The 12,224-nt window shown below is 34.8% G+C and overlaps 2 protein-coding genes across 2 annotated transcripts; one reads left to right on the top strand and one right to left on the bottom strand.

Moving 5' to 3' along the window:
* Nucleotides 1-2,410: 2,410 nt before the first annotated feature.
* LOC116026353 (transcription factor bHLH112-like) lies at nucleotides 2,411-5,376 on the top strand. Its single transcript, XM_031267844.1, has 7 exons — nucleotides 2,411-2,857; nucleotides 3,111-3,552; nucleotides 3,644-3,763; nucleotides 3,908-3,973; nucleotides 4,164-4,229; nucleotides 4,319-4,375; nucleotides 4,655-5,376. Exons 1-7 carry the CDS (start codon nucleotides 2,616-2,618, stop codon nucleotides 4,805-4,807), a joined length of 1,146 nt encoding a protein of 381 aa, XP_031123704.1. The 5' UTR covers nucleotides 2,411-2,615; the 3' UTR covers nucleotides 4,808-5,376.
* A 3,444-nt stretch (nucleotides 5,377-8,820) lies between these two features.
* On the bottom strand, nucleotides 8,821-11,115 carry LOC116026434 (NAD(P)H dehydrogenase (quinone) FQR1-like). Its single transcript, XM_031267850.1, has 4 exons — nucleotides 10,989-11,115; nucleotides 9,901-9,994; nucleotides 9,370-9,632; nucleotides 8,821-9,288 (listed from the first exon to the last, which is right to left on the bottom strand). The coding sequence occupies exons 1-4, from the start codon at nucleotides 11,009-11,011 to the stop codon at nucleotides 9,054-9,056; spliced, it is 615 nt and encodes a 204-aa protein (XP_031123710.1). The 5' UTR covers nucleotides 11,012-11,115; the 3' UTR covers nucleotides 8,821-9,053.
* Nucleotides 11,116-12,224: the final 1,109 nt, after the last annotated feature.

Genomic DNA, 12,224 nt, shown 5'->3' on the forward strand with positions numbered 1-12,224 from the left:
AATGCAATACTTTTTGAATAAAAATGTAATACTTAGCTTATACACTTTGATGTAAAAGTATTATATTTTCATTTATAAGTGAAATATTAGTTATGAGGGAAAATATAACACTTTTTATGAAAAAAGTAATACGTTTATATCAAAATATAAAAGTATTACATTTGTCAACGAAAGTATTATGTTTTTCCTTATAAGTAACGAACATTTTATTCCTGATTTAGTATTACATTTGCATATTGATTCGATCCAACTTGACACGTCTCACAGAAAAAGGTCTGCGAGATGGTCTCACACAAGTGTGAGCAAAGAATATTTATATTATACGTTATAAAACACAATTTTCTGGGGATTCGTATGGTACATATGTTAGCAATCAATGTATTCCCTGATTATTGATCATTATATTTTAAAAAGCATTTTAGATTTTCGTAGCTGTTGATCATTTTTTCATCTTTGTAAAGCAACAGCCTATGAGAACCTCGTATTGATTATGATGCTGGTAACTACTTAACATGAAATAATCATGAAATTTTTTAAAAATTAAAGACAAAATTAATAATGGTTTTGCTTTATTGAAGCTACAATGATCACGGGTGCTACGAATAATTTTTTTGGTCATATTTAGGTGGTCAAGTTAGCATATGAATTTATATATGAGATTTTATAGTGTACACATCTCAAATATGGTGAGAAATCGAAGGCTCTTAGTATGAAACTAGTGTTTTGATCACTTTTAAAATCTTAAAAAATTCTCGCTAATTCTAAACACTGATCAAAGTAGTCAAAACTTACAACCTGCAACCATACTGATCATATAAATTATTAAGACTATCAACAATCCTAATTTGAGTTGTAACTACTGTAATTTAAACTTGTTAATTAGTTGAATTATTTCCCAATAATAGAGGATAATAAAAAAAAAAATTTAAAACTAGAAGAAACAAAATATATACTATATATCTCTTGACAATCAAGGTGAAGCTTGAAAGTGAGATAATATCAAATATGCAATGGTCCTGAAATTCCGGTTCGTTCGTATAAATAATGTCAGCCGTAGAATTTAACAAGACTAAAGCAAACATTATTCTTCCCAAACAGTGACGTGGCTGCCAAATCAAACTTTGGTACTACCATAGGCGATATATATATAAACTTTACAATGAGGCTGATTTTTATATTGTACCTTTCCTTTAATTTGCGGGAAAGTCCGCGAGTACTAATTGAAAATGTGTTTTGAGTTAAGTTTGTTTTGTAATTTAGCCGATAAAAGATAAATCGAGAACGACAATAGACAGCTTTCACGAGAAATTATTATAATTATCAAACCAACTGTTGGATCAATTATGATTTACAAGAAAGCTTGTAGCCGTACTCGAAACTGTGTTTTAGAAACCCATTTTGTGACTGTAGTAGATAAATTATCACAATGAAATAAACCAGTCCATGTAATTAAGTGATTGGCTCAAACGAAAAAGCCATATTCTACCTATACTTAACTCGTAAATTCAATTATTTATTTTTAAAATAATTATATAATAAGAAAAATGCTATATTCCAATATCGATTTTACCTCAGATGTTCACATCAAGAGACAAACAAATCCAGACCCATGCTTAAGATATCTTTGCTCAATAAGTTTCATAGATTTAATTTTCTTCTCTATATATTGAGTTTTTATGCAAATCTTGACGTTGGTCTCTTACTATAGAACTAAAACAAGAAGTTAAGTGTAAAGAGTGGTTGAAAAATCATAAAATTTCGATCATAAAACAATGATCATAAATTTATGTTTTGAGGCTGCTGAGTTTCCAATCATCACTTAAGTATATTAAGAAATATGCACGGACTAATAACAATGATATCACCCCGTTTACAACCAGATTGACTTACATTAGTCACCTATGGTAAGCCACCGTGATGGGAAGTTAACATAACCACAGAGTTCTTTGTCTATCTGTTTGACATATAGACTCTTGTCACTGAGGCTCGAACCCATCACCTCCCGTATAAAGGGAAGGATTTGATGCCATTGGACCACAAGGTCCTTGGCAACTACATCCCTCCTTAGTAAGTCACAACACCACATCTCGAATCAAGCAAGTGGACCGAAGACCCCAATTTTTATTTTTATTTTTTTGTCAAAAGGAAAAGGAAGAATATATGGTAAAATATTACAACAATGTTTATCCACTCATAAAATTAGCCTATCATTCCCTCATCCCTTTTTCCCAAAGCAAAACAATGGAATGTTCTCATGAATTAAACAAATCAAAAGAAGAAAGAAATATTTAATTTTTTTTTATAAAAATAATATAATATAATATAATAAAGAGAATTTGATCCAAAATTCGAGTCCATATTTTCCTCCACTTTCATAATTAAATATGTACCCTTCCCTTTGGCTTGTCTAATCATCTTCTCTTTTACAATGTCAACCATATTCCGGTAGCTTCACTCTCAACCACCGCAATCCATTTTCATTTCTTTTCTCCTTCTCTCTACACATATAAATACCACTTCATAGCTTTGAATTCCGAATCCACTTTCGTGTAACTGTTAGAGTTTCAGCTGGGGATCGGACAAGGAAGAAAAGAGAGACTTATATACATAGTTTCATGGCGGATGAGTTCTCGACGGCCGCCGTATGCGGAGGAGGATGGTGGAATCCGACGAGGAACATGTTCGGTTCGTCGCTGTGCTCGGCGTCGATGAACGATATCGGGAGCTTTGCATGGCCGCCGAGTAATCACGGCGCGGAAGTCACGGCGGAGGTCAAGGGCAGGCCGATTGACCTTCTTGGTTTGAGTCCATCAATTACAGAAACTCCCGCCACAGATGACTGGAACCAAGTTTTAATGTAATCCAGATTTAAGTTCGACTCTAAATTAGAACAGCCAATTGGAAGCCCATCAACTATGGGTAACCTAGGCAGACTGATTTACTATATTATTGTCGTTTGTAGGCTAAATTATAAGACTGGATTTACTCAGCAAACTCTAGAGTAGTGACTGCTGATTTTTCTGGTTATCTGATGATTCAAGAACATCATGTGTATTAGGGTTCCATGATTAAGGTTAACGATAGATGCTTGATTTTCTTGAATTTTGCAGGCAAGATAACGAAAGGGGTGACCGGAGTTATGGTTCTATGGTGCAAGAAGACTTGAATTATGGGGTGCAGCAGACTTTGACTGTAATCCCAAGCTCCACTCAAGAATTATCCACTAGTAATTTCCCCATTACCTCGTACAATTATCCTCCCAATTTGCTGAAATCTATGTTCGACGACGCAGATCCTCATCATCATCAGCAGTGTTTGATAAGCAACCAGCCAGTAATCAGCTACGCGCCGCCGACCACGGCGGCGATGACGAATTATGGACAAAATTTAAGTGACTTTTCACCTTCTCCCCCTAAATTCCCCTCCCTCCTCGCCCCAACTAACCACCACTTACAGTTCCCCAGTTCCATATCTTTATGGAATTCACCGCTTACCTCTTGTTCTTTCTCATCTCCAACATTTACTGACAAGAAACCTGTCATCACTGCAAAGGTAAAAGAATCTTAAACTCATCAAATACTGTACTATAATATTTTCCAATGTCTGATTCGATTAACGAGAACTTATGTTCGGTTTGTTACAGTCGAATGGCATTAATAAGGAGCCAAGGGATTCGAGCTGTTTAGCTAACAAAAGCAGCACTGCTGAACCGGATTTCAAGCGTCCAAGAATAGAAACGCCATCGCCATTGCCAACTTTTAAGGTACAATAATACTAATAATTTACATTTCTTTTATCATTTCTGGTGTGATCATAGTTTGTTTATCATTTTTTGGACAAATTAAAGAAACCTTAAAAGAAAAGATTAAATCTTTGTGTAAGAATCGTAATGATGGTTATGGCTCAGGTGCGCAAAGAGAAGCTGGGGGACCGAATAACTGCCCTCCAACAATTGGTGTCACCTTTTGGAAAGGTAATATGACATTCAGATTTTCTTTTTCTTTTTTTTTTAACCGATCTTAACTTTTTATGACAAAACAAAAAGTACCTTAGTACTACTACATGGTACTATTAATTACTAATTACATCCTTTGATTTAGCTGATCTGGTTTATGTATAGTTAAAGATGCTTAATTTATACTATGTTAATATTGTTACTGCAGACTGATACTGCCTCAGTTCTCCATGAAGCTATTGAGTACATCAAGTTCCTCCATGATCAAGTCAATGTACATTCATTTCCTTATTATTCATCATCTTTAATTACTATCATTTTTCTTGAAAACCCTGAATCATAAATGTTGTTATGTGATTCTAGGTTTTGATTACTCCCTATAAGAAAAATGGGTCGCCATCCGATCAGCACTGTCAACAGGTATCGTACATGACCACACTTACCTTTTAACACATTATTAAACTCAAACTTAGAACTTTACCGATCTTAGGAGTAAATCGAGTTAATGTTACGTTTGTTAATTGAGCGGAGGCTGAAGGGCCAAGTCCAGCCTCCACATCTAGTTGACTACTACAACATCTAATTGACTGCTACGCAAGTATAATTAAGAAAATAAAGTTGGGCTTTTGTTACTAGTTGTAACCTAACTTTTAGGGTAGTAGTAAGGGTTTGATCTTGACAACGTTACTCGTGTTGCAGAATACCGAGGAGGTTTTGGATGAAGAAGGGTTGTCAAAACAAGATTTAAGGAGCCGAGGGCTATGTTTAGTGCCAATGTCAAGCACATTCCCTGTGGCTGCTGAGGCAACAACTGATTTCTGGACACCAACGTTTGGGGCAAATTTCAGGTAGAAATTAAAACTACTGTATAGGGAAGAGATTGAATTGTTCGGAGAAGTTAAAAGAAGTCATGAGTTTTGATGATTTCTTTAGACCTTTGGGTTTCTTAAGGAAAAAAAGAGAGGAAAAAAAAAAAAAGGAAGACAGGCTAGCAATGCTGGGCCATGAAGAGGCAGAAGGCATTATGTTTTCACAAACCAAATGATGATTAAGGTTGAATTAAAGGATAACGTTGTAATAATAATGAATAATTAAGAATAATCTGGAGGTTAGGAACAGGAACAGGTGCAAATTTAGTTGATGATGATGATTGTGAGGGTTTAGCTAGCTAGGTTATTAATATAACTTAATTATATTAATTAACCAATGTTATTGTAGTGCATGTATGTGTTGTGTTGTTGTTGGTTGAGCTCAAAGTTAGCAGATCAGATTACTCATTTCAAAGCAACTTTTATTCAATTCCCTTTTCTATATTCATTTGTAGGGTTCCATTGTTGCAACCACTTCTTTGTTTAGCTGTTGAAAAGACAAGAAACAAAAAAGCGGAAATAAAGTGAATGTGTGTCACGTGAATCGATTAACATCTAGCTTTTTTCGCATTGGATCCTATAGTTATTTAACTTTGATTCAGTTGAAACTCAAGCTGACATGATTATTTGATACTGAAAGAGCGAGAACATATCAGTTATTTTACGTTTTATTGATGATGAGAGATTTTCGATGGACTATAAATGGTGAAAGTGATGGGTTAAAAAAAAAAAAAAGATTCTACAGTTGTAGCCCATCCATCCCAGATATGTTTTTAGCCAAAGAAGAAAAGAGAGAGCTGAGATTAAAAATGAAAATGCTTAAATTCCAAGAATCCCATGACAAGCAACTAATCATAGGAAAACACACTTTCGACAGTGGAAAATTTAAGAATCTCTTGTCATTAGCTTCACATATAATCCAATATAACCTCCCATCCCAATGACTGTTGAAATGATGGGTTGATGTATCTAAATACCAAACCTTTGAGCATCAGTATCAGTTCCATTATTTCCTCTCAAAATATTTACTGTTATTATTATTGTTTGGAAGAGAAAGATAATATTAAAAAAATGGAAGAATGAAAGGTGGAATGAATAATGTAGCTGGGAAGATCGAGAAATGGGTGAGAGCTCGTACGACCAGCTTAGTTGGTACATAGTAGATTGAGGACGAAGCCGTGAAGGTTTAGAATTGAGCCTTGGTGGCCATCTTCAATTCCCACCTAAGAACTGCTTAGTTACCATAATTTATCTCTTCATAATTTTATTCGGTCAGGATATGAGAGCTCTAGAGGTAAAGGAAATTCGCTTTTTAGGGTGGGATAGATAAAGCAAAGGAGTGGGAGATCAGAGCATCATTTTGATGTTGATAAAAAAAAAAATAGAAAACTAAAGGGCATTGAGAGCAGGTGCAGTGCAGTGTTGGTATTACTTTGTAGGGTGATGTTATTGCTGCTTTGCTGGTCTTGGCTAATCATTGCAACTTCTCTATAGTGTTTGTCTTCAACCACAAGTTTTAACACTTTCTACTCAATTAAAAAGTCTTTTCACTTTATTCACCCCTTGAATCTCACATCCTATGCATCAAAAGTGCGTGCATACATACATGCATGCATATGTGTGTCTATATATATATCCAATTTTTTATATACTATATCTTATTAAAAAGTTCTACAATATCATGGATTACAATATATATTGTGAATGATCAAACTTTATACACATGGTATCATAACCTAGCTAGGTTAAAACATTATAAACCTTTTCTATCTTACTAATTTAGTACTTCTTAAAAGACAAAAAAAAAAAAAAAAAAGCTCAAATAGACCTACTGAACTATACATGAAAATAAAATTGAGTCATCAAACTCAAAAAACTACAATTGATATGAGTTTTTGAACAATCTAATATTATGTAATTAAATCAAAATTGACATGTTCTACCGATCTTACCTTGACGTGGCAGTTACTTCTATTACAAATTTTTATTATTTTAATATTCTTTAAAAAAAACAAAAAAAGAAGCCTCCCACTCTTCTCTGACTAGAGATGAAGAGATTGCCTTTGCCTCCGTCCCAGAGGCGAAGAAGTTTGTTTATCTCCGGCCAGAGACAAAGGGAATGAGGTTTTTTTTTTTTTTTTTTTTTTTTCAACACGTAAAATGTTAGGATATTAATGTAAAATTGATGGTAAAGATGAAAGGAGTTAATAGAGAATAAGATTAAGAGAGAGAGAGAGAGAGATGGGATGAGATAGAAATGCCATATCATTTTCGATTTCTTCCTTTATTAAGAAGATTACATGGACCACTGTCATCTTTGGAAATATTCCCAGTTACTCTTTTCTAAGCTGATCGTCCATGGAAATGCATGTGCCTGTGTCTAGTACAACCCCTTTCTTATTTAACTGTACCACAACTTTGTGGCAATGGACCACAAAATCAGTTACTTTATAGTATTAGATTCACATTATATTGAATTGGGACATATGGTAATGTGGTCTGGGTTATGCGTGTCCAAATCTCTGCACTATGCAAGTCTTGTAAGATCACTCATTTATCGATTCTTATACGAGCTGAGTGTGATATTGAGCATATAATACAATGTATTTAACAAGAATAAGTATATGTACGTTTGTGACCTCGTGATTAAATGGCAGAACTTGTAATTTCTTGATTAAGTGGCATAACGAAGATCAGAGTGTTAACCAATAGACTATTGACCGATGGGACAAGAGTCAATGAGGAATAGGGAGATGATTAAGACATAATTGAGTTTAACACAGAAATCTTGTTTTATAATATAAACGAGACGTCGAGAGTTATACGATTCAAATTTAAATTTACTATCTAAAAAGAAGTGTTATTTTCGCATATGGGAATCGGAATCGAAATGAGTATCAAATACTTGGTAATGATAATGGGTTTTGCTGAAAGAATTTAGCATGTTTGGAAGTTGGGTGGAATGGGAATGATTATTAATAGTTGGGGAAGAAATAAGGAAGGGAGATGAAACCCTTATTTAATAAGGGTATGAGTTTTGTCATTAATGAGCTATTCCAAACCCATAGTAGCATTCACAAAACCTATCAACCAAACACAAGCAATCACTTTCATACCCATTCCTTATGCCTAAACCCACCAACCAAACACACCCTAAGTACACCCAATTGACCTGATATCGGGGTAGTTGGTAAGTAGACTGTTAATGCAATTGTAATATTTAACTATTGTAAAATATGTGTTATGTTAAAGAGTTATGAGACGGACTTCCCTCCAAGTAAGTAAAACAATCTTGGTAGAATCCAGATTAACTTCACATTGGTGGAGATATATGAAGGAAAAAAAAAAAAAAAAAAAAAACCCCTCTTTATACCTACCCAAACCTGAAAGCCCTCTTAAAACTACTATATAAACTATGTTGTATAAGAACTTAAATTCAAGTTGGAAAACGACATGCACAAATGAAACCAACTTTACTCCTAAGATTCTATTTTGCTTGTTTGTTTGTCTTTGTTTTTTAATATTTTGAGTGTAAAATAATCTATATTAGAAGACCCTCAACTTTTATCATCCATTTACTAAGACCAATTTGTGGTTAACTCTTATAGGTCTAAAACTTAAATCTGAAAGCCCTTCTCCCACCTACCTAGGGGATCGGTGCTTTCTTTTTGTCCCAAGGCTGAGATCTTCTCCCATTGAGGAGATTCAAACCTAAGTGTTTGTTAAATTAGATCGACCATATCATTACACTCACACTCAACCTTTCGGTCACTGATTCAAACCTAAGTATTTGTTAAATTAGATCGACCATATCATTACACTCACATTCAACCTTTCGGTCACTGAGCTATGCCCTGGGATGGTTAACTCTTATGTTTGTATAACTTGTTAATACCACTAATGGAGAAGCTCAACAGATCAACAACAACATGAGAAAATTGATGATTCAAGATTAAGAATGCTTAGCAAGATTAAGAAGGATCTTGATGAAGAAAATTGAGGTTTCCAAAGACAGATTATACTGAACTCATAAATATCAATTATATACTGTATTGCATTATGAAATTAAAAACCCCCCAACAACAAAGGAAAACAGAAGTATATTCTGTAATATGGCAAAGGCACTACACTAGTTTATTTCAAATGAAGATGTCTATGAAAGAAATTAAAGGGGTATGACTCCAATTTCTGAACAGTGCAAGGTGTATAGAGAATTGCAGAGAGATTAATCAGGCAGATCCAGCTTTAAGCTTCTTTGTAATGGCAGCAATGTATTTCCCCTGGTGGAACGCCTGTTCCAGCTCGAGCTGGGATGGTTGTCGGGACCCATCTCCAGCGTACGTTCCAGCGCCATAAGGGCTTCCTCCCTTAACCTTCTCCATCTCGAACATGCCAGCTCCAAAGGAGTAGCCGATGGGCACAAAGATCATCCCGTGGTGGACCAGCTGAGTGATTGCTGTCAACCTGCACAGTTATCATCAAACTCGGGTTAATTAAGTCCATTGTTCGATGTAAATTGGACAGAAGGGAATTGAAGATACTAACGCGGTTGTCTCTTGGCCACCGCCCTGGGATCCAGTGCTGTAGAACAGGCCTGCGGGCTTGCCTGCTAGTGCCTGGGTTCTCCATAGGCCTCCAGTTGCATCGAGAAACGCTTTGAACTGAGCAGACATCATCCCAAATCGCGTTGGGAACCCGAAGATGAACCCATCGGCTTCAGGAAGGTCGTTGGGGGATATGATTGGCACATCGCTCTTCGCTGGTGCACCCAGCTTTCCAAGAATCTCATCAGAAAGCGTTTCTGGAACCTGTTCCATTGAATCAACAAAAATGTCTGTAATTGACAACAATTTTTAATTTCCTATGAAGTCATTTGGAAATTCCAATGGAAGTTCAGAGTACAGACATTACTTCTCAAACCAAATCATAGAATATTGCTTTCTTATGGTATATGTATGTATGCAATCAAACCATTAATTTGTAAGCAAAAACCGAAAGATCAAAACAATGTACAGTAACACTTTCACTGAATTATCAGATCTAGAAAAGGAAACAAATGATTATTCCAGCACTCACCTGAAATAGCTTGGCCTCAACTCCTTCAACAGAGTCAGCTCCTTTCTTGATTTCATGTGCCAGCTTCTCAACATGTCCATAAGTGGAGTAGAAACTGTCAACATTGAAACCATTCTTGTCAGATGTCAGGGGATACTAAACAAATTTTGTGATTCTTTATCAGTGACTTGTTTCCTTCACCCACATTCAGACAATCAAATTGAAATCCCAACTAAAAACTTAAACCGATACTGAGATTTTTTACGTGTATTATTTTATATATTTTTGCGTGACAAGGGAAACCCGCCACTACTCAAAGGTGTGCATTGGGCAAACCTTATTTGGTGATCCTAGCCGGCAAAAGACTACAAAAAAGTAAATCAACTTAGATTGCCCATAGCTGATCGGCTCAAACCAAGAAGGCAATAGGCCGCTCTAACTAGTTCATCAACAAGGGTTCATCACTCTTCCTATTAGGGATAAGCATAAGTGGATAGAGTGATATGAACAATGGGAAAAGTTGAGTATTTGACAGAAAATGAAGTCCACAAAAGTATCATTGATCAAAATCATGGAGAGACATGAAACATCAGATTATCAGAAAAACACAAGTTTAGGATCAAGCATGGCAGCAATCAATGTACTGGGAATAACCTAATCTGTTGGATTATGAAATAGCTAATCCAATAAAGATTTTTAAAAACAGGATTATGAAATGATCAATGAGAATCGAGAATCAAGATAATCATGTATGAAATCTGATATGAAAATTATACTTCCCCCAACCTCTCAATTCATAAAGAACACATTTTTATGAAATCAGCATGTAAAAACATTAACCTAAACCCAAGAAACAGGGCATTTAACACACCATGGAGTGATCAAACACCCACCCAAAATCAAGAATTCGGACCAATGGTAATCAAATGTATCAAGAACAAGACAAACACATACCCTCTATTCCTGCTATAAATTACAAGATTCAGAAAAATGGAAGATTGATAAACTAAAAAAAAAGCTGTAAATTTGTTCCAAACACACACCAAAACAGTGGTATACACACACAACCACAGATATACATAAATAGAGAGAGAGAGAGAGATTCATACACAATGTAAAGCTTGGTTGCCATTGGAGGATCTTGGATTGCTTTGTGAGTGAAGAAAGGTGGTAGGTGAATGAATGAAACGTTGAACAGAAGAAAGAGAGATGGAGAAAGTGGGAAGAGGTGTCTCTGGTTATATAGTGGTGGAATGAGTTGACCATCATAACCCCTTTCTTTATCTCTGGAAATTTGGTAATTTGAAATTATTAATTACAGCTCTCCAGATGGCAATGAATTAAATAGGGAATATTGAGGCTGTTTGACTGTGGTATTCTTTTGAATTATCCAGCACAATTTTTTGTTTTTTTTTTTGTTGCTGTCATGCTCATGTCATAATTACTTACATTTCTTTTTCAAAACGGAAATTTTTACTATATTTCCTTATTTGCATAATTTTTTTAATGTACTATCATTCGGTATTCTCACGATTAATTGAAATTTGACTCATATCTCGTCTTTAGAGATTAGCTAGTCATGGTAAGTAATGTCAGGTGACTTGACATTGAGTTGTGCCGAACTAATCAATATTTTCAATTTAACAACTCTACCTAACCTAGGTTATATAGAGGGGGGCCTAGCATATACGAGGGCATGTCTTGTTGGCCAAAGTACTACATGTGGGTTTAGCCCAAATCAGCTCACATTGCGACCTATAGTCATGATAAAGTTATTCAATTATTTCTTTTTTTAGTAAAACATGGCCTGGACCGCAAAGTTGACTTGTCCTATAGTATACTAACTTGTCACTGGCCGACCTCATTTGACAAACTAGCCAAGTTAACCTAAGCTAAGCTTAATTACTTCAATCGTCAATCGTCGCCGAGATGGATGCCCTTGATGACGATGATAACAACAACAACAACAACAACAACAACAACAACAACAATAATAATAATAATAATAATTATTATTATTATTATTATATTATTATTATTAGGCATCCAAGTTAATAAAATATGTCATTTCAATTACCATGACACCTCTAGTTCTTTAATTTGTTTCAAAGTCCACGTCATTAATTAATTTATTACATTAAAATAAAATAAAGTTAGTGACTGAGTAATGGGGGATGGATCGGGAGATTTACTAAATATTGTAATATTATAAAATCTGACTGTTTTTAAGGCAAGTGTATTATCATATCATTATACGTTTAAATAATCACTATCTCTTTGTCTTCTTTTTTTTTTTTTTTTTTTTTTTTTTTTTTTTTTTTTTTTTTTTTTTTTTTTTTTTTTTT

The sequence above is a fragment of the Ipomoea triloba genome, chromosome 1 (genome assembly GCF_003576645.1).
Source record: "Ipomoea triloba cultivar NCNSP0323 chromosome 1, ASM357664v1".
NCBI classification, from domain to species: Eukaryota; Viridiplantae; Streptophyta; class Magnoliopsida; order Solanales; family Convolvulaceae; genus Ipomoea; species Ipomoea triloba.